The 27088-nt window shown below is 37.8% G+C and overlaps 1 protein-coding gene across 9 annotated transcripts in view; it reads right to left on the reverse strand.

Moving 5' to 3' along the window:
• The window catches only part of ITSN1 (intersectin 1), a 136853-nt gene that overhangs the window by 15123 nt on the left and 94642 nt on the right, over positions 1 to 27088 (reverse strand). For all 9 annotated transcript variants that reach the window (XM_057410105.1, XM_057410112.1, XM_057410106.1 and 6 more), the window contains 4 exons: positions 20689 to 20734; positions 15882 to 16003; positions 13405 to 13522; positions 9264 to 9455 (listed from right to left, as the gene is read on the reverse strand). In XM_057410105.1, coding sequence (XP_057266088.1) covers positions 9264 to 9455; positions 13405 to 13522; positions 15882 to 16003; positions 20689 to 20734 — 478 coding nt within the window. The remainder of the gene's footprint in view (positions 1 to 9263; positions 9456 to 13404; positions 13523 to 15881; positions 16004 to 20688; positions 20735 to 27088) is intronic.

Consider the following 27088-nt stretch of genomic DNA (forward strand, 5'->3'; position numbering starts at 1 on the left):
GGGCTCAAAATTAAACAGGGGAAGTTCAGGTTAGATACAAGAAAGAAGTTCTTTACTGTAAGGGTGGTGAGGCATTGGCACAGGTTGCCCAAAGAAGTTGTGAATGTTCCATCCATGGAAGTGTTCAAGGCCAGGCTGGATGGGGCTTTGGTCTAATGGAAGGTCTCCCTTGGGCAGGGAGGTTGGAATTAGATGTTCTAATGTTCTTTCCAACCCTGACCAGTCTGCGATTCTAAGATTCTGTAAATTCGGTATATTCCCCATTTAAGCAAACTTTCCTTATGGAAGAAGTTCTGACTGAAAAATATTCTAGGGGACCTTCACTTCAGGGGGTTAAAATGGCCAAGGCTTCTTTTTACATTGTTCAGCAGCATCAACAATGACACCAACCTGCTGAGATCTGATACAAAGTGAACCACTACTGCTCTTAATCACATCACACCCTGGAGAACTCTTTCAGTTCTTTGTATATAAAGTTAATACTTAAATAGTATTTACTCCATTTTTAGCTTCCTGAATGTAACTTAGGAAGTGGTCCATCACCATGCCACTAGCAAGATCCACCTGCATTACCAGTAAGTTTTTCATGGAATGCCTGCAACTGCTGATTCAACTAATCTGTGCTCCTGAAAAGGTTATGAGAAATTTGACTTAAGAATTTAAAAGGAAAAAAGAAGTCAATACAGATAGTCAAGGTAGTCCCTCTATGACTAAGAAGCTGAGAACAGGTCAGATTGGAAGCCTAAGCATATTGATGATGCTCCTTGGTGGTACAGTATTTTAGAAGATGCAACTGAAACGTGAAATAAGAAGTAGGTTTTCAGAATTATCAACTTTATGCCAAAACAATCAAAGCACTGGGCATATTTCCAAAGCCAAAAGTTTCATTTCTGTTTAATAAATGGCTGCTTTCAGAGCGTTTTCTTAGTTATCATGTAAATCAGAAGTCTAATAAGCAGAACTATTTCTCCCCATGCACTGTCAGCTTCATTAAACTGAACAAAGTGTTTAATTATTTTTCTCCAGAGACCGGGGAAGTTTCTATTCAAAGATGCTGATGACCTTGGTTTGAAATGTGGTTTCCAAACATCAGCCTTTTAAAGGAAGCATTTAACATTTTGAATCATAATATAACATAGCGGCTAGCTTGACAGCCTCCCAGCTGGGATGTAAATGGGCTGCTCTGAACTTCAACAAATGGTCTACTTTAGAACATGAAATATTTGGGAAAATAGCCTGTTTCTATCTGAGCAGAATGTGCAGGAGACACTTTTCATATTAGGGATTTTCTTCATGAGGTGCACAAGAACAAAGAATTTTTTTGTCTTTGTATTAAAAACACCAAGAAGAACTGGGTTCCTTTCCAAGAGCAGATGTCAGGACTCTAGCTAGTTTTTCATGGATGCCAAAGTACCATGCAAAGTACTTTTATGAACATCTAGATTCCACTTGCAGCTGTAATAATATCATTCATGAATACAAATCACTAAAAGAGACCCCTGCTACCGTCTAGACAGCATTTTTGATATTGGACATTTCAAGCAACAGATGGGAAAGCTCTGCTATGGTTAGGAACACAAGAGGTTCCACTTAAACTTGAGAAGAAACTTCTTCTCAGTGAGGGTGACGGAACACTGGAACAGGCTGCCCAGGGAGGTTGTGGAGTCTCCTTCCCTGGAGACATTCAAAACCCGCCCGGACACATTCCTGTGTAACATTATCTAGGTGTTCCTGCTCCGGCAGGGGGATTGGACTAGATGATCTTTCGAGGTCCTTTCCAATCTCTAGCATACTGTGTGTGTGTGTGGGGGGGACCTTACCTCAGTGTAGAACTGGTTAATGTTTCTAATTTAAAGCACACAGATAGACCCTCATTCATACAGCCATACAGGTACTTAAAATCATGCGCTGGCATTTGTATTTCAAGTTACTGAGTGCCCCATTCTTTCATTTCTCTCCTGCTCTGAGAAAGCAGAGGACTGATCCCACCTGGAAAGTGCCAAATTTGAATCCTTAGCTACAAGCTGGTAAACTCAGAAAAGAAATGGAGAAATTGCAGTAGCTAACTTGGAATGTTCACAGTACTGTGAATACCCAATTTTTTGCCCTTTGATTCGGTAACCACTATGACCTTGAGCAGAGGCATTTGCACACTCACCAGACTGGCTAATCTGTCTGGATTTATGGAACCAACATACAAATGCTGTAACTAGAAATCTGTGCTTTGACCTCCTACCACCATAGGACCTGTAGGATTTAGGGATTCTAGAAATGAAAAAAATAATCATTCTAAGAGGAAACATGTTGCTCCTTTTCCTTACAAAGTCAGCCTGAAAATATGGGTCTTACAAGCTAAGCACTAAGCTTGAAAGCAATATACAAGAGATGCTGTTTTTCAGAAAGAAGGTTCTGCTGTGGTCCTTGCTGATTTACGATATAAACTTCTAATTTAGCCTAATCTGGGGAGGTTTTTTTAAACAATTTAACTGCCCGATTTCCTTGTAAACCTCGTGCTGGCCCAGCCCATGATGACAAGATCACAGTTGACAGGAATCTGTTCTATTGTAGGGAACCAGAAGCAGTAAAATATATCACAGTTATCCTTCAAATCCTTAAGCAGGGTGGAATAGCACACCATGACAGCACTCCTTCACTGTCAAATTACAGCATTTCACCATTCAGTCTTCTTATCAACTAGCCTCAGGTACGACCACCAATTTCCCATAAATATCTTGTGGGATGGGCTCTCAACTGAGAGACCATCTCAAGCTTTTGCTGAGGACAGCAGTGTCTGGTGATCAGATCTCTCCACCTGAAGCTTCTGTATTGCAAAATCCCATTTCACAGCTAATTTCAATAATTTCAGCATGTTTAGAATTTCTCAAGTGGACGAGTACGTCTATTTATTGTTAGAGCAGAAAGTTAGCCTGAGGATGGATGCAGGATCTAGAAACAAGTCTGGAAACTTGCAAAATATTAAGCATTACTTTGTTTTTGCCAACACCAGTCACACCAGCACGTATGCCTCCTCCTCCTGCTCGTACCAGTCAGCTATTGCCAGGTGGAGGAATTGCCACTGCCAATCTACACACAAGCAAGAAACTCAAGAATCTTTAATAATGATTTCCATTTTCCTTTTTTTTTTAAATTCTGGAACATGCATGAGTGTAGTCCTCAATAGCACACACTTGTGATACACTAACATCATCTTCGTTTGCAAGAGCAAAAGCTTTCTGCAGTGTTTTAGGTTAATACCTTATTTTCTATGAATAAAAATAGTATTTTAGTATTCAGCCAACGGAAGGAAGGGAAGGCAACATGTGAAACAGTTGTGGAAAAAAACCTCCTACATCCTTTCAGAAACAAACAGAACATGCCTACCACTCCCTTTCCAGAATCTGCTTGGGGAGAATAAAATCCTACGTATGAGGACATGGATGCATTTAAAAATACAAATTGGCAGAGTTAACAGACTTCTGGACTGGTTTATATCACATCAGGTAACTTTCAGTCTCACCTTGAGACCCACACTTATCTTGAGGCCCTGACCGCTTACTGTACAGTAACAGCAAATCAGTCAAGAGCATCAGCCATGGATCCAAGCAGAAGGAACCGCACAGTCCAATTTTACATTGTCTTCCACAAAAATAAAGACACTGTACAGGCACTTCCCTTGGAATTATAAATGTGGTAACTAAACACAATATTCTAGAAGTTAAAACCTTTTACCAAACAACATCTTATAGTTTTTTCACTTTCTTGGGCAGACCTCCAGTCATCATCTTTCCTGGCTTCAAGTCTTCCCCTCCCCCGGAAAAGAAACTGAAGAAATCAAATGACATTCATTGTAACGCTCATCTGGATCCAGAATGACTCCAACAAATGAAACAGCAGAAAAAAATGCACTTGGCAGAGTTGAATGTGATGGAAAATCCCCTGAATCCACTTTCAGCCATCTGGGCCAGGGCACAGGAAATCTTTATCTGTGACACCAGTCTGAGTCCAGTTCACGCTAGCACTCTGCGGGTGAAAGCTGGTATGTGGACATACCAAACAGAAGTCGGGAACTGAATGCCATATAGGCGTGGAGCTTCCTTCTCACTGCTAGGGCCAGCTGCTGCTGAGGGGTCAGACTCAAAAAGGCAGGCATGGCACAAAGAAATGAATGAAAAGCTTGTGCTAGAAAATACAGCAAAATCCTGTGATTAAGCACCACCACAAGGAATCCAACACCTTTGTCCTGGGTTCAGCAGTAGCAGTCATGTTTCTCCTTCTTGGTAGCTGGTGCCCACTTGCTGTAAAACAGCTACCTTAGGCATAAACATCTTTCTCCCTTCAGCCACTAACGACTATCTTTTCCACAAAATGCTTAATTAAAACTATTTCACAAGATAGAGCTTGTTCTAAAATCTGACTTCTTTTTCTATGTTGCTCCACAGGATTCGTAACAGTTGCAGAAGTAGAGCAACAGGTTTGATTCAAATTAGCTCCTGGCTCAATGCAGACACTGCAGTCTGAATGTTTGCGCTGAGGAGGAGCACTACAGGGGATTTTCTTGGGCTGTGGTTTATTTTTTTAAAGAAGTTACCAAATTAAGATGTATGAAAAGAGGAATGGAGCAAAACAGCTATGAAACTTGCTGTAACAAGCTATAGAAACTTGTGTATATCAGAATTCTGTTTACATGTACTATTAACGTTGCCAGGTTACGCCAGATAGTTAACTCACAGTTTCTCCTCACACAGGCAATAACTCAAGATGAATCCTTATTCATGGCTAAGTACTCCTTTGCAAGCTATCAAACAAATACAAAAGCCCATAAAGTCTACATGCAGGAAATGAAGTCTTTGTGAAAATAATTCACATTTTTAACTGCATCCAGGACAACCTTCTGAAAACATTCTTTCAGGGTTTGGAATCAAAAGTTCACCTTAGTGCTCTCTATTTAGCTCAGCAGCAGCTTGTTATCCAGTTGTCTGTGTGCATGCATGTAGCTTGCAATTCAGCTGATTAAATAATGTTTGAGACGTGTTGTCCCTGGATTTACTGAAGTTGTCTAAAAAAAGAAGTTAAAATAAGCCGTTTCTTGTCTGGTCAGAAGAGGACTGCATATAAGGAGCTACTGAACAAGAAGTTAAATAGTTGGTGTCAATAATCACAAAGAACTAAAAAGAACTGCTTTAAAACCAGAGAACAAAACCAGAACATGCAGTTATTTTTGCTGCCTTGCAGGAAGGTTATGGTAATAGGACATTTTCAAATGTGTTCAGTGATCTCACAGGGACTGGAAGAGATACCACTGAAGGTCCAAAAGAACTGAGATTTAAATAAAACTGGTTCTGAGTATAAAGCCAAGCATTCTTGATGAACCCACTCTGTCCAGAGTCAGATGCCTTGGACGGATTTCAGGTATTGGAATTGATACTAACAAATTCCCTGAAAGAACATTTACAGGAATTCTTCATCAGCAACTGAATACAGAGGAAATTCTTTTCAAGGTAAACAGAAACACTGTGAACAAAAGACCCACCACTGCTTGGAGTGGTCTCTAAATCCAGCCACCTTTACATCCTTCAAGTCACTGCTCCTGCGCAAGGGAAAAACGTACTCGGCACATGAGAGTTAATGTAAAGAATGAGTTCAGTTGACTAGACAGCAGTGAGGCTGCCCCTTTTCTTACTGTTAGTTTAAAATACAAATGAGATAAAAAAATCATCTGAATGCTTTATTTTTGTCTATGTAAGTCCTGTTTCAGCCTTGACTGGGATTTGTGTTGACTTTACAGCCACAGATTCAAGGACTGAAGAAACAAGAGTGCGGGCACATTTCCCCTGCAGGAAGTAAGTGTTCTTTTGGAAACAGGTTTGCTTGCTGCAGTCCAGATCTGTGGCTTTGGGAAGGGACTTGTGCCTTAAGAGATTAAAGATCTTTTCAGATGAACCAGGAAGGAGGGGAGAGGGTCAAAACTGGATTGAGACACAATCCTGGAAAACTCTTCTTTCTGATGGAAATAATCAATTTTCTTTATTAATTACTTTCATACTCTCTCATAAATAGATATAAACAAAAATCCAAACAGGTAAGAAACAGTAAGTGCAGTATCTTGTTCCCTGCTACTCAAGGGAAATCACTGGTTATGAGGAAGATTAAACACTACCATGCCAAGCAATAATAGTACACTTAAGAATTTTAATAATTGAGTAAATAAACATTATAGGTATTTCAACAATGTATGTCAATATAAGCCACAATGGTTTGAATCTCTTTGTGTAGGACATTTTAAATGTGCTTTGAAGTTTTTGTGAGTTAACTGTTCTCAACAATCAATTGATAAAGATATTGCTCTGTTGAGCAGTACACAGCACTTTTTTGTCTGTGGAGTCCTGGCACAACATACACCTCTGTTTGTGTTTGTGTGAGTATGTGTTTTCTACAGAGAGCTGTAGACTTTTAAGGCTGTTCTTTTCACTTCAGTGGAAAGCTGACTGCAGGAAGTTTTAGGGCACCGTGATTTTGAAAATCTTTCAGGAGACATCGCTCAACACTTTGAAGAAGAATGTTAGAAAACATATAGCCTGCAAATCATCATAATAGCTTTATTTTTCTTCTCACTTGAAGCAATGGTGGAAAAAAAGCAGCATCTGAATCCCTATATCCAAAGTTTTGCCAGTATTTCAATAGCAAGAAAAAGTATGCTTCTGGCCTAAAGTCATAAAAAACAACATGTCCTTTAGGACAAACACTTTTAGTCAAGTTATAAATCTTTCAACACAACAGCTTATTATGGGAAAATAGAGAGATCCTTTCATTAAAATAACATTTTAAAGCACAAAATCCTGAAACAGTGGAATAAAATCTGGGTACACCATCCTCAGGCACTGACGTTCTGTTCAATTGCTGTCACACCAGGCAGCCTACTTTTTCAGCAAGTGGCTATGATAAAGACAATTTTATTTATTTATTTTTTTTAATGGCAGAGTGGTAAAGGAAAAATCTGTTCATGTTACATACTATTCTAAAAAGAAAGAAACACTGTGCAATTGTGCATGTTTTAAGACTAGAGCTTCTGGCATACAACACAGAGCCTAAGTCAATGTAAACCCATGGTAAAATAACAATACTAGTGTAGTGTCACAAAAATCAGCTGATTTGCAACATGTAGAAACCAATGAGTAGAGAAAGAAAGGTGCAAAAGGTTGCAGGTAATTGTGACAAATCTGAGTAATTATACTGAAATAATATTCAAAGAAACAAGACAAGTGTCATTCTGAAATTTAGCGGCTTGGCGTCAGACTGTTCTGGCGGTAAATTCATTACATGCACTAATGCCACTTGGTGAATTCTGTGTGCACACAGCAACGAGACAACAAACACATTTTAGTCTAGCTTTTATATGAAGAATTTAATTATCTATACATGTAACTAATTTTAAAGGCTGTATTACAGTTGTTAAAGCTGCAGGTTTTTATATATTTATATAATTTACATTCATATTGATGAAATACTGAAGTGCAATTGAATAAGGAGCTTCACTTGTTCTTTGCACCGCATGACAGGTCAGAAAGAGGGAGACGGGAAGGATTAGAAACGCTACAATGCTGCCAGCAGGAAATTTAGAAATAATGAAATACACAAACCAGAACATAACTAAATGGTAAAGTAATTAGTAAAACAGCTACATTGTGCTTGAGGCATTGGGAAGAGAGGGTTTCTGCATTGACAGCACCAGGCATTTCATCAAGAGTTTGTAACTAATGCTGGAAGGACGAACATGGCTTAGCTACAGCACATCTACCACATAAACTTGACTGTAAGCTCCATTTAATATTAATTTGTATAAATTCCACAGTCTAGTTTAAAAAATGTAAACATTGGAAATTAATTGCAGGGAGATATTCCTATACATTCTTTCTTGTCAGGAAAATGACTTGTTCAAAATGTGTTTTTCCATACTCATAAGAAAGTAAAGATGAGAAATCAAACTTCATGTAACCAAGATGAAAATGAAGAAGGTAATTCTCAAATCCCACATGAATGTAGCATTCTATTGATTTCTGATAAGAAAATGCAAAAATTGGAACATCTGAGACAAACTTAAACCAGGGTTTTTTCTAATTGTATGCAGCTAAAAGTAATGTGCAAAATAAAATTAACATAACTGGGATAAAAACATTATGCAAGGTTCATATCTCTTGCATTGGAAGGAAGTTAATTTCTTCTCTCCACAATGTATTACACACTCAACAAGGAACACCTGATACATACAGTACAATAACTACAAAAGAATACCTTATCTGTAATTGGGCACATTTAAAGTTCCTTAAACTGATTTAACTCCTTCTGTTCTTTTGTAATTAAAGAAAAAAAAAAAAGAAAAAAAAAAGAAAAAAAAAAAGACATATTGACAACACTGGACAAGGGAACAATATAAAAGAAAGGTACATAAAGTCTCCAATTTATGGACATTTGGAACAACTTTAATAGCACATGCAGCATTCCTTGATAGTGGGTCTTTTTGCACAAACAAAATTGCAATGAAGAAATTTAATTTATATTTTTCCTTTAAAAGGCTAAAATATATATTTAAAAATAATTTTGAAACTACTGAAAGCACCTGTGCCAAGGTGGAAAAATTAGTTTGGTAACTGTGAAAGCCACAAAAGGACCCACTATCCTCTGATTTTTTTGTGTTTTTTTGTTTCATTTTAATTTTGCGTCTATATCTGTAGGTAATTAACTCAAACATTGTGATTACATGCAACTAATGTAAAATGAGGTAAACTGCTCTGCAGTGTGTTCTTCTACTCAGAAGGCAGTAGATGATCATGCTGGAAGCCACATGATCAAGGCTGCATCTCCCATCATCCCTCTGGGCAGTGATATGGGATAGTGGGTCTCTTTGAGGACTTTCAAGCCTGAGTGGGGGATGGACAACATATGATTCCTAGAAAAAGGAGGAAAACAACACATAAGCAAAACAAAACAATGAGCAAATTCAAGCTAGGAAAATGAGTCAGGCATGTAAACAGCATGGTGCAAAAATGATAAAGGGTAACATGCTACAAAGGGTATGGGAACTAAAAATAAAACAAACATAAAATAAGGTTTGCATTACAGAAGGTCTTCAAAGAGACTTTGACAAGTGCAGCAGTGGCAAAGCTTTGAGTTCTGCAAACCACAGCAGAATCACAGCAATGCTGCATGTTTCATCTTAAAAGTACTATACAAATAATCACAGCATGGCAGCAGAGAGGGTCACTTACATTGCTGGCTTGGGTCCATGTCTGTTGTCAGCTTCACATAGTTGGATGGAAAGAGACCCACTTGTCCATTCACCTCCCCTTTCCACCAGTCTGGGTCTTCCTTGTTAAGGACGTTTATAATCTGGCCTTTATTGAACGCTAGCTCATCGTCATTCTGTGCGGTGTAGTCATACATGCCAATTACTTGGCACACTGTAAGATAAAGGAAGAGGTCTATCGCACTGGTAATGTTTCAGCAAAACACAAGCTATGTATAAACCAACTATGAACGCTACAGGTGTCACACTGATCTGAACTAGTCCTGCCATGGTCCTGCTGCACTCTTCTGTGCCCCTGTACTGGTCCTTAGCTGAGCCCTCAATAAATTGGCTCAAGTGATTTATAAAAAACAAAGTTTCCTAACAGCATTGCTCTCTCCATCAGCTTACTGAGGGGTCAGAATCACAGAAAGGTTTGGGCTGGAAGAGACCTTAAAAATTATCTGGTTCTAACCTCCTGCCATAGGCAGGGACATCTTCCACTACACCAGGTTGCTCAAAGCCCCATCCAACCTGGCCTTGAACACTTCCCAGAGATGGGGCATCTACAATTTCTCTGGGCAACCTGTTCCACTGTCTCACCATTACTTTTAGCAAGAAGTCAAACACTTCAATGATGTTAGCTTTCTATTGACACTTCTCTTTTGTTTTTTTTTTAATATTTACACATACACATTTCCCCACAAAAGCACTAAATTTGTTCGCAACGGACAGAAAAGTCTGGGAAACATGTTAAATTCCACTACCTGAAGCCTAAAAAGGCACCCTCTTTTCTAATTAAGCACTGCACATGCTCAGCATAGCTCTATAATTCAAGAGAAAGGCAACGGTGCTATCCTTAAAGTACCACTGAGGTGTTAGGAACACAAAGGTCTTCGAAAAGATGAGAAAAAGAAAAAGCATCCTAGGTGATTTAGGCTGCCCTTCTGGCACCACAGGACTGCTTCCAACAGCCTACTTTCTGTTTACTTATTGTGAAACTCATCAAGTCTGACAAGTTCTCAGAATACAGCTGCTTCTATTCAATTATAATAGAGCAGAGTTTGTAATTCTCTAAAACAGGAGGACTGTTTATTTAAATACTTCCTCTACATTGCTGATGTTTTCTCTGTGCCAAGTTACACTGCTTCTGGCATTTTGCCTTGAGACACAAAACTTCTAATTAGCCTTGCTGTCAGGTTCTCTCCTTTATATTAAACCTAAAATTTTCTTCTACTTTCATTCTTGTACACAGCCAGCAACTTTAATTTGTCAAACAGCTCCTCTCTTTTTTAATTAATATTATTCAATTGCTTTTAGTTAACACTTTGTACCTGTTCACAAAGATCATAATCCTTTAACAGGACTCCGTAAATGTCTCAATGTTTAGCTTTGTTACTTGCAAAGGGGGTGGGGAAAAAAAAAAACAAAAAAAAGAAGGAGGCACTCACTGTCATTTGTAACACCTGGCACATCAAGCAACCAAAGTGTCCATTTCCCTGGCATACTGGAGATAAACTAGCATTTCTAAAGGAATATATATTATGGCATACTCCTGGTTTGTGCTAACACGAATTTGACTGTAAACACCATTGATGTTCACATTTCACTTTAAAGACCTCTAAAGCTCTTTTACAGCATTCTTGTTACAGGTTATTACTAATATTAAGAACAATAAAAAAATTTAAGCTGGACCATACCTGAATATTAAACTTACATTAACATATTTGTAACCCGTTCTAGAGTTAATTTATTTGAAGAATAAATTCTTTATATTTGACGAATTTTTCATTCAGATGATTCTCTTCTACCTCAAAGAATTTTAGGAAATTTGGCATGGTCCAGCAGTATCATCAGGATATCTAAATAGTCCAGTGGGATCCCAAGAATCACCTTAAAACTTGGGGAGGCCATTTAAGAGAATTCTTGAAGAGACAGGACTCCTCAATTGAACCTGAAGCAGTGACCTGCCTCATCTTGGTCTTATTTACACTTGGTCACAAAAACTAGAATTCACCTTAGTCCTATATAGGAAGCTTTTACAGTAGTCCCAGCAAGGAAGTTTTTCACTTACTTGAACTCCAAATGCCATCGCTAACTACAAGAGCAAGCTATAGCCTACCTTCTCTGAGCTGCACTTGTGTTCAGCCTAAAAGTTTCCTTTTAGAAAGACTGCCTATTGATTAACACTACTCCTGCTGCAACAGCAGAAGGAATCCAGGCTCTCATATAACACTTACAACCAGTACAATCTATAATGTCGTCTTTCTTTAAACAAGCAGAACGGGTGATATTCTTTCCCTACTATTCCGATACCGTGAACTTCTCTGTGCCTCACTAACCACAAGTATCAGTAAAACAGTTAATTTATCAACATCAGGAACAACACATTCATAACACAAATTTAGAAAGGAACATGTACAAAGCAGCAGAAAATTAAGGAAACCTCAAAGTATAAAGCAAAAGCGTCCATGCAACAGAATTTAAAAAAAAGAGTTGTTAAAGTCATGCAGTCTGCATTACAGTATGGCAGATGGACAGCATATACATTAAAGCAAAATGACAAAAGAAACAGAGGTCTTGATGATACTAGTTTCTGATGGATCGGCTACCTTTAAAACTCAGACTGTAATGGCACATTCCCAGACCCTTCATAATGTACCACTTTGGGGATTATTCAGCCCTTGTAGATCATTTTCTTCAGGCTTTCCATGTCTTCTGCTATAGTAAGCCTCCCCACTAACATAATTCCTATAAAGACGCTTGTCAAGCATTAACCTCTTAACCTTTTACATTAACCACACAGTTAGTGAGGCCATCTATCACAACAGAAAGAAAAGCTTCTTATCCTCCAAAATTAAAGGTCTATAACAAAGTTTGATAAAATTAAATGTCATTCAGATTCTTTATGTTCTGTAGGCAATTAGAAAAGTGCTAAAAAGTTTATTCAGTAAAAGTTTTATTAGCATGTGTGAAAAGTTCCAGGCTGTCAGACCTGAAATAACTAAAAAATGAAAAAAAATCCCATCATATTGCCTGGTAAAAGTATGTGTCACAACACTGAGCTACCATTTTAACTGCAGGACCCAAACTCATGAGTCTTTATAGAAGTCTGATCTTCATGACCACCAAAGGAGCCAATTAGCAACCACTTATAACATCTGCCTTCTCTGACACAGCACTTTCGTTTATCCAATGACATATGAAACTAATACCTCAGTATTTGATTCTAGTTTCATAACTGCATGATAATTTTTCATACATATTTCAAGGAAAAAATTATGCTCGCTACCATTTTTCATTATGAAACATTTGTTTCATTTTAATGATAGACTGTCAAAACTTGGCCTTGGGAATCAGCAACCTTTTGCCCCCCTGCAACCCGAACTAAATCCAAACAAATGATAGAAAACTATGTCAAGTCTTTTGCATGGCTTATGGAAGAAAATATGTCCATCCTACATGTTGACGGACAAGAATCCTCTTTCCTTAGTTTACTCACACACCCAAAATGGTTCAAGACTGAAACAGTGACAAGGAATGAACTTTTTGTTCTCAGTCTTCTGCCTGCCTTTATACTTTGCATTAGACTGACAGGACTGTTTGACATCACCCGTGGTGAAGCTGTAACAAATAGCTTTAAAAATATAATCATCTATCACTCTTAAGTCCTTTCATAAACCTTAAAATAGATAGCTATACAGGACAAGAATCTACATCTTCATTTGAGTGGCTTTCTTCCACTTCACTTTAGGAAAAATGAAAGGTTCTGAAAGAGAGAGACCTCACCTGCTAAGCCCACAGATCATCCTGAACCTTTAAAAACTTCTTTACTACAATTAGTGTCAAGAAATAGGACTGATAATTTGAATGCTCTAAGACCTAATGTCACAGATGGCTTTTTAGCACTCAACAGTTCAGACCTGAAGAGCCACCACTATAAATACACAGACCAAGTGTGTGGTTTTCTCACTTAAAAGAAAAATAAAAAGAGTTTAACCAAGGTGACTAGTAGAACAGATACTAAAAATATCCTTCTAAATGCCCATAATTATTTTTAGAAGTCGTATTGTAAATGACACACATTACAAAAGCAAATTTGTTAATGCAACTGTACTGCTTACCTGAAGGTAATGCTGTTGATTTAGGTAGCTCTGTTGGTGTAGTTTTACTGGTACCAGGGCTCAGAAGTTTTACATAATTAGCAGGGAACCATCCTATCTGCCGTTTTTTCCCTCTTGCCTAGTAAAAAACAACAATTATTTTAAAAGGATTAAGCATATCAATAGATCCTTAGACAAGGTAATTAAGCCAGTATTTTAAATACTTGCAGTCACAATGACTACTTTAGAATAAGAAAAATGCATTTTATAAGGAAAAAGTCAGCTATTTTTGTGGCAATGACTTTAATGTTGTGATGCTTCTCTTTATTAAGTAAGCTTTCATAATGTATAAGCAAAAGAAAATAACATATAAACAGAAGTTATTTTCTACTGTTTTGAGTGATTTTTCACTTAAGAGTATTCCTACTTTGTGTGTTTTAGAATGAATACTACAACCCTGATTCTTTTGAAAGATTTTTCCCAATTCTGTTTAAACCAAAATTCTAGAATATTAGGCTAGCTATTGCATTCAGTGGCAGCACTTAAATGCTTTTTCATTATCCGAAAAAAAAAGCATTTAATAGATACCTAGTTTGTGACAGTTTAAGTAGGGATTAAGAAATGAAATCATCTCTTTCTTTTTAAAGAAACAGTATCTAAACTTTTGAATAGTCTCTCCTGCCCAAACAACAGACAAGAGTATAAACATATGTCACATTAATCAAGTGCTAGAAGAACAGCAAAACATTATGGCAAGAAAAAAAGGGAAAAGTTTGGATTCAAATACAAAATCCCAAAGCCAGATTCCAATCAAACAAAAATTAAGCTTTGGCAACTACAAATACATATGGATAGACACTGTCCAAATGATCCTAATTAACAGATGTTAAGGTTTTGGAAAGGATGCCAGATGTTCTCATGCCTATCTAATCAGAGAACATCAGTATGAAACATGTGGTGCACACACGTGTTAGTGTGTGTGGTCCATGTCTGTACTGAGGGAGCAGCAGGTTACCATACACCTGGCCTACAGCAGCGCTCTACAGCGTGTAAGGCAGCTGCAATTTGTCACTGTCAGAGACAGGATGTTGGGACAGACAAACCGTAGGTCTGATCCAGTATGAAAAAGCTTGTCAACAAAGCAGGATAGGAATTTGACAGAAACTGCATCTTGTTATTTCACCAGCTGCACTGTTCATTGCAAATAAAATCAGAAGAAAAATCTTTACTGTAAGCAAGGTTATTCTAAAATTTTTTATCAAATCTCTGCTTTTAAAACTATTAAATCTGTCTTACAAATTATTTATTCTCTTTTTTGCATTGTTAGAACAAGGTTGGCATTTTTGTCATGTAGAATTTAGTCTTTAAAAACAAAATATATAATCATTTTAGTGAAACAAGTAATCTAACATATCCTATTCTTTAACAATTTCCTTCCCTCTGTCTTTACTGAAAAAAGAAAGCACTTGATCTGAAGTCTATCTAGATCATTCATTTCAAGATATTCTGGATAACTGCATTAAATCCAGCAATGTAATGCTTAACCCATTTGCCATATTTTACCTTCGCTCTAACATGTAAGACAAGTATCACCAAAATTTACTTGAGCTGAAACTGAACTGCACATACACTTCTAAAAAACCTGCCACTTTAAAATATTTCACTATTTACTATGTTCCAATACAACACTAAAGCTCTCTCCTATCTGATGCTTGCACCACACACCATTCTTTTCACTCTTCTACATTAAACAGAGCTGTTGCTGAGACAGGGCCATTAGACTGGTATTCTATGCTGTCACATTCATTAAGCAACCTAAAAAAGTGGTGGCCATCTTACAAAACCACTACTGTGAAATATGTCTCAATCTCTCAACAAAAGGGATAGCCAAACGGTGGCAGCAATTTAGAAAGCTTCTTAGGAAGACATTCAAGACTGCACACCCAGTATTTCTTTTACTTTCACAGTGCACACGGGTATCGGCTGATCCAAATGCATATGATATGCATGGGCACTGTTGCAAATAGTTGGAAATAGATCCTTACTCTTAACCCAATAGTTCCATACACTCCTGTTGCCTAGCTGGCTTTCCCCGCTACCTGACATGGCAGCTGCTTTTTCGCTTTGGGCTACTGACGCAAGACTGGCAGGATTCAAAAGCAGGCAAAAAAATGCCATAAAAACCCTTATTTCTAATGTCTGAAGGCCCTTCAAGAAAATGTACAAGGGAGTAGACTGCAGGCTGGATCTGAGTCTGCAATGGATGTCCTTGACTTAAAATGAGGCACATTGGCTGCCTCCTGCTGCCCCCAAAGTTATTTCAAGTTCAAGGAATTGGAATGTATGCATGTTTTTGTGCAGGCATTTTACTTGTAAATGCTTACTTGCAGAACACTTTAAAAGTTATTTATCACTGATGCATTCATCATTTTAAACTATTTAAAAAATGACACATTTTTTTTACATGGAAGTTCATTTCAAAAAAAACAGTAACTAACTTGGAGCTCTCCTTCCCACCAGCCACCTGGATTCTTCTTTCTGATAAGAATCAACTGACCAGGAGCAAGAGTAAGCTGTTCTGGACCTGTTGCTGTGTAAGAGGCAATAACTTGGGCAATTTCTGTTGAAGTAGGAGGAAAAAAAAAAAGTTAATTTGGAGAAACATGAACACAACTATACAACATTAACTCTGCTATTATCACTTGCACAGTATATCCATTCTGCATTTCTTTCAATGAAATTGTTATGTATGTATGTAGTTGAATGAAAATATTTGGCAATTATACAGCAGGTCTGTTCATAGCACTACAGCAATAAAATGGAGGTACAGCAGCTCTATGGGTATGACATACAAAATATTTTAAATAAAGAAGAATAATGACCATCATTCAGAACTATATGGCTCTTAAAATCAAGTACCATAATACCGCTTTCAAATAAATACGTTTTTGTAGCATCAGTTGGACCAAGCTCTTGAAAAAGAGGAGATACGTATATATGACAATAAAATGGTGAAGCTGAAGTAACAGAGATGCAAACTAATGAAGGACTACAGAAAATTTTTCACCACCAGGTTAGACAAAATCATTATTTTCAGAATGTAACAAACCGGATTTATTTTGAAGTCTTTACTCTGTGAGCATTAATACAATTCTGGTGCCTTATTTGATCACCTACCAGAACAAATCAGATGCAGAGTAACCATGAGCTCACAATTATCTCTCCATTAAATGAGACAAAGTAGACAATGCAGCTTACTCCATTTTAAAGTGGTTGTGGAAAGACAGATGATAACTTAGTCACCACGTCTGTGAGGATTAATCCATTTTTGAACCAATTTGAACTGACAGGACCTTGTAAGTGGCTGTAGGCATTTTGATTCCTACTGATAGCTTTTAAGCAAGGTTTAGCATGTTATCAGAACACGTTTAGGGCGATGGAGAACGTGTTTAATACTATGATAACTGGGAATGTTTCATAAACAAAACATGGCAGATTTGGGAACATTTTAGCTTTTGAGAAGCTAAACATTTTAGACTGCTACATTTACATAGTCTCTCTCTAGTCATGAATTAAGGGGAATCTGAGAGGAAGTTTTTGACCTTCACTTAGTTGTAAAGGGTCTCAGACACCCAAAGCAAAACAAAAGCAGTGTTGTTACTGCTGAAAACTCTACTTTAGAATCCCAGTATACAGTCATTCATCACATAAGTATTCTCCTTCACAGAATGATCTATGGGCTGGAGTGGGTTTTTTTTGGTTGGTTGGTTGATGGCTTTTTGTCTTTTTTTTTTTTTTTTTTTTTTTTAACTTTTTTTTAAGGGGGGGAGGGTGAGGAGGGAGGGAGAGAATTTTGGGTTTTTCATGGGGAAAAAAAAAAACAATGAAAACCCCAAAACTTTCCTGGAAGAGTAAATTCTGCCCCTGGGTTTAAGACAAAGGAGGTTTTTATTTGGCAATGCATCACATAAAATTGGGGACCATCAAACAGCCAGTGTGGGCACTGGGTTCAATTGGTTATGGTCGTGGTTTAAGACTATCCTAGAAAAGCCCACAGCAGAGCTAGTAGCTCAAGATCACAGAAATGTGTCTCAACTGCTTCAGTGCAAAAGCAAACAGCTTAACTTAAAAGCTCAGCAATTATCCCATCACAGACCAAATACACTGCTTGAGATTTTAGATTTTATTTAAAAATCTTGGTAAAATAATAAATATCAGTATCAGTTATTTTCACTTATGATTACTGTATGTTTTCAACCTAGTCTATCCTAAAGAACTGCACTGGAAGGCTAAGCAGAGAAAGGTCAAACCTTCCTTCAGTTTGCCCCTTTATAAAGCAGCAGAAAGCAATGTGACAGAGTGTCAGGCGGACTAGCAGTCAACACAGCAACAGCAGCAAAAGGGACTGAGGCTGAAGGGAGCAAGTACACAGAAGTGGTTTCCAGCTTTCGCATGGGCAGCCGTACAGAGGAAGTAATGCAGTGCTGGTCTATGTCCTACTTGGCCAAACTTCCTGTGGCCAAGAGAAACACCAGAGGCTCAGTAACAACACAACACCCACAGACTGGGAGAGGATGGGGGAAGTCTGCTGGTAAGGCAGAGAAAGGGAGCTATCATTGAAAATGCAGTTGTAGGCAGAGAAAACCACAAAGCCAACTCCTTTGAAACAGAGGGAGGTTTTGTTTCAGGGAAGAAACAACAAAGTGATTTGAAGGCTGCCAGGAAAACGATAAGATAGTTTACTTAAAATTTAGACGACAAGGATGATTAAGAAAATTAAAAATGCTCAGAGAAGCATTCAAGATGTAAACAAACAACATAAGGAGGAAGCAGAGAGATGACAAACAATCTGAGGTCACTGCAAATGACACGCAGAATTAACTATGGCAGAACTTCCCTCATGATAGCTCAAAGAGGGGAGAGGCAGGCACACAGAGGTGGAATTGAACAGGTGATAAAAAGCCAGTGACTGACAGAAAAATACTTTAAACCTGGATCTGGAACTTAACACACAAAGTGTGAAAGCAGGAGATAAAGAATTTCTAAAATATAGTAGGTGATGATAGGAGAATGGAAAGGTTTACACAGAGAAAGCCAGCAGCAGTGGCAGTCTGTCCTACACCAAGGCAAAGCAAGCAAGCTATTTGGCAGGAAATACGGCTATACTGTTAAAAAGTCTGCAAGCTCCCTGTATTCACAGATTTTTTTTTCACAGAATCATACGAATTTGTCCACCCTAGAGGCATTCAGGAAGCAAAGTGAACATAAGCAAACAAATTAACTGTGGGACTTTGTCAAAATGTGTATATATATGTGTATATATATATATATAAATCAGGCAAAACCCTTTCTCACTACCATAGCAACTGTAATATTCAGTCTATCATACTGAAAGAACAAAAATCTTGTATTGTGCATCTTATAACAAGTAATTTCTCATTTTTATTCACAAAAAGGTGATTTACAAGGCTCCAGGTATGAGATACCCACTTTCACCAAATAGCAGAATAAAGAATTTTTACTGTAGACTATGTGTTTAAAAAGTTACAATATGAACTACAAGTTTAACATTCACTTTACATGTCACAGAGAAGCAGAAAGTCAGAGAAAACAACTCAGCAAAAAAGTTGGGTTTGCTTTTTAAAAACAAAACCGCAACAAAAACAAAAGAGAAAAAGCTTTCCTTCCAGGAAGGCCTTTTTAATTTTGATTTATTCAAGTATTGAATTACTGAGAAGAGATCCAATTCAATCACAGTCCAGGCCAAAAAATGTGGCCTCTACTAAAACAGGTACATTTAGAAAAAAAACACCATAAATGCCTTCTCACAGAGGTGATTGTCACCACACTGCTGCTCAGATTCACAGACAGCAGTTTCTTTGCCCTCGCCCTTCAAACACACACTCTTACCAACTCCCACCCACTCATCCTGCTGTTTCTAGAAAAAACAGGAATATTTCAACTCGTTCACCAGCACTTCACCGTACTTGCAGCTCATTTATAGTAAAAACATCCATGAATCTGCTTGCTGAAAAATAGGCAGGATTGTTCTGAACACAGCTTTTGTCAACATCCCCCCAGTCTCCACTGATTTGAATCCAGAAGACTGGTAATTATAAGGCTGGTACTCTGAGCTGAAGTCTTGCTATCCACCATTCTCTTACATCAAAAAAAACAGCCATCCCTATCACCATCTTCTCACTATTCGTACCAGGTATCACTTTCAGAGTTCCCAGATCTCTCTTCTTGTCTGCTTCTTCTGAGCTTTGTATCTATTAGGATAACTATTTTTTATCATGTAAGTGAAAGTTAGAGAGGGGAGGAGTTGTTTACTTCCAAGCCCTTCTTTCCACAGATGGATCAGTAAGATTTAGACAAGAGCAGCTCATTGCTCATATGTCAAAGTAAAAGCAGCCAAATTAATCTGGGGCTGCGTTCCCCTCCTCCTCTTACATAGTCAACCAGTTCAGGCAGATAAAGCAAAACTTCCTCACTACAAAACAAAATATGCAGTGTGTATGTGGAAAAAGGCAAGACTTGGTAGATACACCCTTGAACCACCTCACTGCAGCTGAACAAGGCTCAGAGGAAAGGACAAAGAAGCATGAAGCACTCCCTCTCTAGTTTGATTCAGCTCAATGCACAAGTCATCACTGTGGTACGAAAGCAAACAAATACACTGAGGGGAAAAAAAAAAGAGGTGTCTTCTGGAAAGCTTACAGGTGCCTGCCAGTGACACAGAATGCCCTTTTTTAACAATCTTTGGAAATACAATGGTTGGCTGGAGGGACAGCCCTCACCACTCCAAGAGCCAGGGACTTCTTTCTAGCCAAGAGTAATCTGCAACATGATCGTCTGCAGTATGACCAGGCTTGACAGGCAGTAAGCTACACAGCATGGATACAAAGTACGTGCTGCTGAAAATGAGAAGCAGGCACAAGACTTCACAGCACCTACGTGTACCATATTGTGAAGTGTTCTGGGCAAAATGCTGTAAAACCACAGGATAAGAATGCATGTTTCGATTTTCAGAGGTAAACTTGGGCTTTTTCTAAGCTTCCACTGTTCTGTATCATCAAGTTTTCATTCATTTTTGAGCAAGGAGAATTTTATTCTCTAGCTACATGCTATCTAGTGATAGATAGAATTGATTGACAGGCTATCCAACAGTTTTCAGCAGTGCAGATTTATACAAAATGACCAAGAGCAAACAAACATAATTTATTTTCATGGAAAAGATTCTGTTGCCTTTGAACTTGAGTACTTAAGAACAAATATAAGGTGCTGTCACAACATATGACTCACCAGGTTTCTTCCCTAAACTTCCTGTTTTTCCAGCTGTTCCAGGAGCCTTGAAATAGAAAGTAAAATGTAAGTTTAGCACTCATATTTATTTCTCCAGTATATGAAAACTATTTACAATGCTTCAGTTTAACACACTAAACAAGCATGTAAAAACTCTCATAGTCAGATTCTGTTCTTACAGAAACCCTTAATATTTTAGATAGCAATTTATATCTAGGAATAGATACCAAGCAGTGTATGTAAGCCCTAAGTATGTAAGATCATCTATATAAATGTGTAGACTTCTTTCCTGAATTTTAATTCCTCTCATGGACTGCAAGTACCAATATAATTCCAAATTTTATAGCATCTGAATTATAAATCTGCATATCTACAGAATATGAATTCTGTCAAGTTCTATTAAGATAACAATAGTAGTTTTCAACTCTACAAATAGTCAGATTGTAAATATGCTTAAAAAACTAATTGGATATAATTATTTCAATACTCTCCATATTACATATTACAAAAATTCTCATATGGCACATTAGCACTGTCAGTGTCATCACTGCATCTTTTGGACAAGTCATCTGAACTTTGTAGGTCGTGTGTGCTTGCAGTAGTAAAATCCCCCCCACCATTTCTGTGCTCAAGTGAGAGCAAAAATTGCTATTTATCCGTAGCTATTTCCTCAGAACCTAAATGGGGTGACTTAAGGGATGAACATCATTATCATCAAGGCCAAGAGATTTGCAAGAAAAGCCTTTGAACAGCTTTCCCTCGAGGCAACTGGTTATTTGGGAAGAGTTCTATTTATTTATTTTAATGCATTCACAGGTCTACTTACATACACACAATTTGAGTATTCAGAACAGCTCGTGGTCTCAAATTTGTCCCTTGCATGCTTCCCTTCCTCAGTCATCATCAACCCTCAGCCACCACCCCTGTCTAGGACAGCTTTCCCCTGCCCCAAAGTAATTACCTCAGTTTCTTCCCAGACATTGCTAGCCTTATCTGCTGCAATAAAAAGGTCTGACATGGAAAACAGCAACATAACAAATCTAAACTGTACTTTGGCCAGGAATGATGAATAACCATAAATACCCCCTTGCCTTCAAGCAAGGCTCACAACACTTCCACTTCCCCTGAATTTCTCATTTAGGATGTCCCTTACAACCTGGGAGCCTACATCAAATGACCTGAAAGTTTTCACAGAATCCTAAATCCTATTTGGAAAGGAACAGCTTTATCCTCAGTATTCTCCATATTAACTTGATGCTTTGAAAACTTGGGGATTCTGGCAGAAACTAATGTAAGGAGTAACTAAGACTAGTTAACTGATGACTAGTTAACTGATGACTAGATGACTAGTAACTAAGACTAGTTAAATGATGGAGAAAACAGGGCCATTTTAAAAACAGGTATTGGTTTTTTAATGGCTCAATAAATTAAATTATTAGATAGATCTTCAATCTGTCTCGAAGATTACATAGCTGCTCAGAGACATCCACATTTTTAACATCTTGCAGAAAACCTACTGCAGCAAAACTATTGCAGAAGTTTGATCTTTCAGAGTGAACCATAACACCTCACAAGGCTGAATTAGTGAAGCCAACCCCATCTAGTAAGAGCAGAAAACCCAGCAGAGTTGGCGTTGCCTACCTCAGAAGCTATAACTGATGTTGAAAGCTGAGAGTGGGGATGGGAAGAATTTATTTAATTATTTATTTATTTTTAATTTGGCACCAAAGCACCTTACATACATCTAGCATATCACACTTTCTGACATTTCACGTCTTAGATTTTGGGAAGGGTTGTGGAAATGCAATGTTTTTAAGTTCAACAATATCTGGATACTGCTGCCTTGGTGCTACATTCTTGTAATTGTAAAAGACTCATTCTGGTTACTTTTTACAAAGCCAATAAATCTTCTCTTCCCTATGTTTGTTTCTTTCTCTTCAGTTTTCCACATTTCCCTACAACCCCTGTAACCTATATTAACAAAAAAAAAAAAGTGACAGGAAAGCATCATGGAGAGATCAGGTACAAAGACTAAGTTTAGCTCTGGGGACAAAGAGAAGATGATTCAGACAAAACAACTGTATGGAACCAAAGGTGGCAAGTAGCAATGATATGGTAGTATGTGGAAGTAATTCTGCTTTGGAAAATGTTTCTGGCAGAGAAACACCCTCCCCCCTCCTCAATAAAGAACAAGTGTTTGGACCTTCAGAGACCGCTTCTTCAAAATATCACTTAGTCAACATCCATGTTGCCAGATTAGGAGTGTATAGACAGATGAAACAGCCTGTGACACTATCTTTACAGTTAACTGGTAAACACACAGAGATTATCTTAAGAGAGAAGCTTCAAAAATCACCTTGACCAACTGTGTCTGAATTCTGTTTGAGGACTGTCTGAATCCTTGGTAAAAATGTAGAAGAAATACATAGAGCAGTCCTGCAATACTTCAATAAATAAATAATTCAGAAATAATGCATTTAAGATGGACCCAACTCCTGGCCCACTCAGTAGATGGAGACGTATTTTCTATTCTTTCGAGAGAAAAACAGCGGAGAAGACATAACGCATTCTATTTCTCTTTTACACACCTGAGACTAACTGCATTTGAGGATATTTTGGGACAAGTGATAATAAAGTCTCTTGAAACAGTAAAGCAGAATTTGCTTTGTTAATTTAATAAGACACAGAAGTACATTTGCCAATTGTGTTGTACAGGAAGACCTTCAGAACCCAGAATAAATACATTCAGACTGTTACTATTTTTAGGATATTTATACAAAGTTTTGTAACTAGAAGCATCTAAACTTTTGTGCTTCCAAGTCCACCATACAAGCTTCGTATCTTATGGCAATTATCACCAGTCTCAAGAAAGGAAGGATATAATAAATACTTGTTACAGATCTTTAGCCATCTACTTCAATCTAATGAAAACTCTGAGAACAGACCATGAACCAGTGTTGTCATTTATTTAACGAACAAAGACTTTCATTCTGTTGATAAGATAAAACTTTAAGGAACAGGAAATAGTTTCATTTAGCAGCTTGAGGTAAATGGGTAGCCTGGGACTAGGTACACAAGAACAGATTAAAAAAAAAATTCTTCTGATGTATAAACCATTGATATTTTGAGGCTTACAACCATCTCTCCAAACTCTGTGCTTGTTGTCTAAAGATCAGCACTGCCTTACTTTTTATTTGGGCCTAAGTCAATAGTGCAGAACACATTAAATTAATTTACTCTTTTAGTAACATTTTCCACAATCAGCCAGCTGTCCAAGCACAGCAGCACATCTGAAAGTTAACAGACAGCCACTATTGTGAAATCCTTTGTAAAAACTGGCTCTGTGAACAAGCTGAATAGCAAAACACTGTACGTGTAATGGCAATTATCCATTTGGAAGAAGAAATATGTCCTGCAGGGCATATGAATCATTTTATGAAAATAAGCATCCCAGATATCGAGATCTCATGAGCTCTGTGCCTTTTCCTCCCTCATCAAGATTTTATCTGAAGATGCAATTTTCACCAGCAAAAAGGGCACTTGGAGCATTTTTTGATGAACTGCAGTAGCTTTTTCAACCCCAGACAAGTTGAGATCAGAGAAACACCAAATTGACCTCTCTAATAAAAACAGTTTTCAGTACTAAATATCTATTTCTGAGCTCTCTCAGAAAAAGGAAGATTTGCAACCGTGTGTGCCTGTCTCTTACAAAAAAGGACAAGTAGCCAGTTCTTAAAGGCACACAAAAGACAGCTCAGCACATCTGAATATAAATTCCCAAGTGTTGAGGCTAAATTCTGATGGAAATATCTTAAGAGAAAACAAAAGCAGTTTCTTCACAAAAGTTCAAAGGAGACTTAACTAACAAGAATGTAGGTGAGGTTAAGTAACTAATTAGCAACTATTACTATCTACCTACAAACCAGTACTCACAAGGGTTTAAGGAGGCTAACAGTGCAAGTTTTCACTCTTCAATACAAACTTACAGGTAATATAAAGAGACTTAGGGCTCAGTTTCATGATCACAAGATATTCTACAGGCTAGGCAATCAACTGTACACTTGCTCCTCAACTGCCATGGGACAACCCACCATCTTTTTGCTGTATGTCAGGGCTGAACTATAATCCACATCCTTGACTGCAAAAGGAGTGCTTTTCTTAACCAGGTAAATTTCTTGATACAGACCCACAAATGCCTCTACTGCCACAACTGATGTCACACCACTTGGAGGAGAACCAAGCTGCTAGAACTGGGGATAGAGAGTTCAGAATCTCTTGTCTGGACTCTCACTGGGCAACGCTGTCAGGGTAAACCTATATCCTGCCTAAACGCCACAATTTACAACTGTACAAAATTTACTCTGATTGTCAAAAAGACAAGCTAGCCCTCTGTGATGGAATCCATAGTGATACAGCTACATTGCTTCAACTAAACAAACCATTAAGTGCTCCTCTTCTAGTCTGGGACTTGATCTGACTTTATCTCCTGGTCCATAGTCACTAGATCTGATGCAACCAACAGGTAGGATTGAGCACAGGCATATCTGAACCCACCTACTAAATGTAAGATATGATGTTTTGCTTCTAAAATGAAGTACTTAACACAAAAGCCAGCTAAGAATGCAGCTCAAAATCAGGTCAAGCTAATACAAGCCAATGCTGTGGCAATCTTGCCTCCTTCACTACTCTCCTTCCATACTAATTCTGCTACTGATATTTTTGTAACATATTAGAAATATGTATTACTTCTACTAGACTAGTTTTCTACTCTGTGTAGTGTCCTGAACTGGCTTATTAATAGGTCAGATGAAAGACAGCAGCAGCAAAAGTGTGGCAGGTAGGTCTCTACCTGTGCTCACTTAGAATGGGTTGCATATGATCATTTTGTGTCAGAAATAGTGATGCCAGCAGAACTAGGGAAGTGATCATTCCCCTGTACTCAGCAGTGGTGAAGCTGCACCTAGAATATTGTATTCCATTCTGGGTCCCTCACTACAAGATAGACATTGAGGTGCTGAAGCGGGTCCAGAGAAGAGCAACAACACTGGTGAATGGTCTGGAGAAGAAGTCTGATGAGGAATGGCTGTGGGAACTGGAGCTGTTTAGTCTGGAGGAAAGGAGGCTCAGGGGAGATCTTCTTGCTCTACAACTACCTGTAAGGAGGTTGTAATGAGGTGGGTGTCAGTCTTTTTCCAAGTAACAAACAGTAGGACAAGAGGAAATAGCTTCCAGTTACATGAGAGAAGGTTTAGATTAGATATTAGGAAAAATTTCTCCACTGAAAGAGTTGTCAAGCTCTGGAACAGGCTTCCCAGGGAACTGAATGAGTCACCATCCCTTGAGGTATTTAAAAGATGTGCAGATGAGGTGCTTAGACATGGTTTAGTGGTAGACTTGGCAATGGTAGGTTTGCAGTTAGACTGGATTATCTTAAAGGTCTTTTCCAATCTAAATGATTCTACGATTCTATTCTATTAAACTACAGTCTTAATGTACCCAGGAAAGTGTACCTCAAACAGAAGGGAATAACTAATCAAAACTGGGACAGAACTTCTCCAGTATTAAAATGATTAGTTCTAGAGACTGAAGAAAGCTGTTACATGATGTAAAATACATATGAGAAATGTTTCTAAAATGTTTCTGACAGAAATATCACAATACTGTTCCTCCCAAGGACTGCAATACTAAATACTACTACCTGAAAATTGGTTTTAATCCTGCCTCAGTTATTGAAATTTCTCTACTATCTAGAAATTTATTATATAAAGCCCTTCTTCAGGTACATACTTCAATGCAGGTTTTATTCTTTGGCTTTTCCACCAACAGAAATAATTTTAAGGAGTGACTTTGATCAAACTTTATATTGCAAGTCATTGAGTTGCATCACCTACACACAGAATTCAAGACTTGTGGAAAAAGCCTTATCAACTAGATTCCTAAAAATCCAGTAATTTTTACTTATATATTTACTTTTAAAACCACGATTACTCTTACAGACATAAACAAGAACTCCTTCTTGGCAAGAGATTAGTATTGTATTCAACTATGATTCTAAGCTACTGCGCATTAGTAGTTGAGTTATCCTCTCAAACAGATGAGGAATATAAACGAGAAAACATCTTTCTTTAGAATGCCTAAAGAGAGGGGAAAACCAAAATGTAATAGGGACATGTTCTGTTGGATTACTCCAGCATAAAAATCAGATGAAACAGAACCTCTATTATCCAGCCAAGAACTTTCAAATAAATATAGTCATTATCTAAGTTTTGTTGTAAAATTTATTTCCCTTGATTGCAAGAAAATACGGAGGGGGAGGGAAATATAATAGACTGAAAGATTACTCTATCTTTTTTCAAAAATAACGGCAGTAAGATACTACTTAGTCTTTAAAAACTTGCCC

Source organism: Pezoporus wallicus, unplaced genomic scaffold (genome assembly GCF_028554395.1).
Source record: "Pezoporus wallicus isolate ANWC-B61680 ecotype Strahan unplaced genomic scaffold, APGP_CSIRO_Pwel_v1 contig_7011, whole genome shotgun sequence".
Classification (NCBI taxonomy): Eukaryota; Metazoa; Chordata; class Aves; order Psittaciformes; family Psittacidae; genus Pezoporus; species Pezoporus wallicus.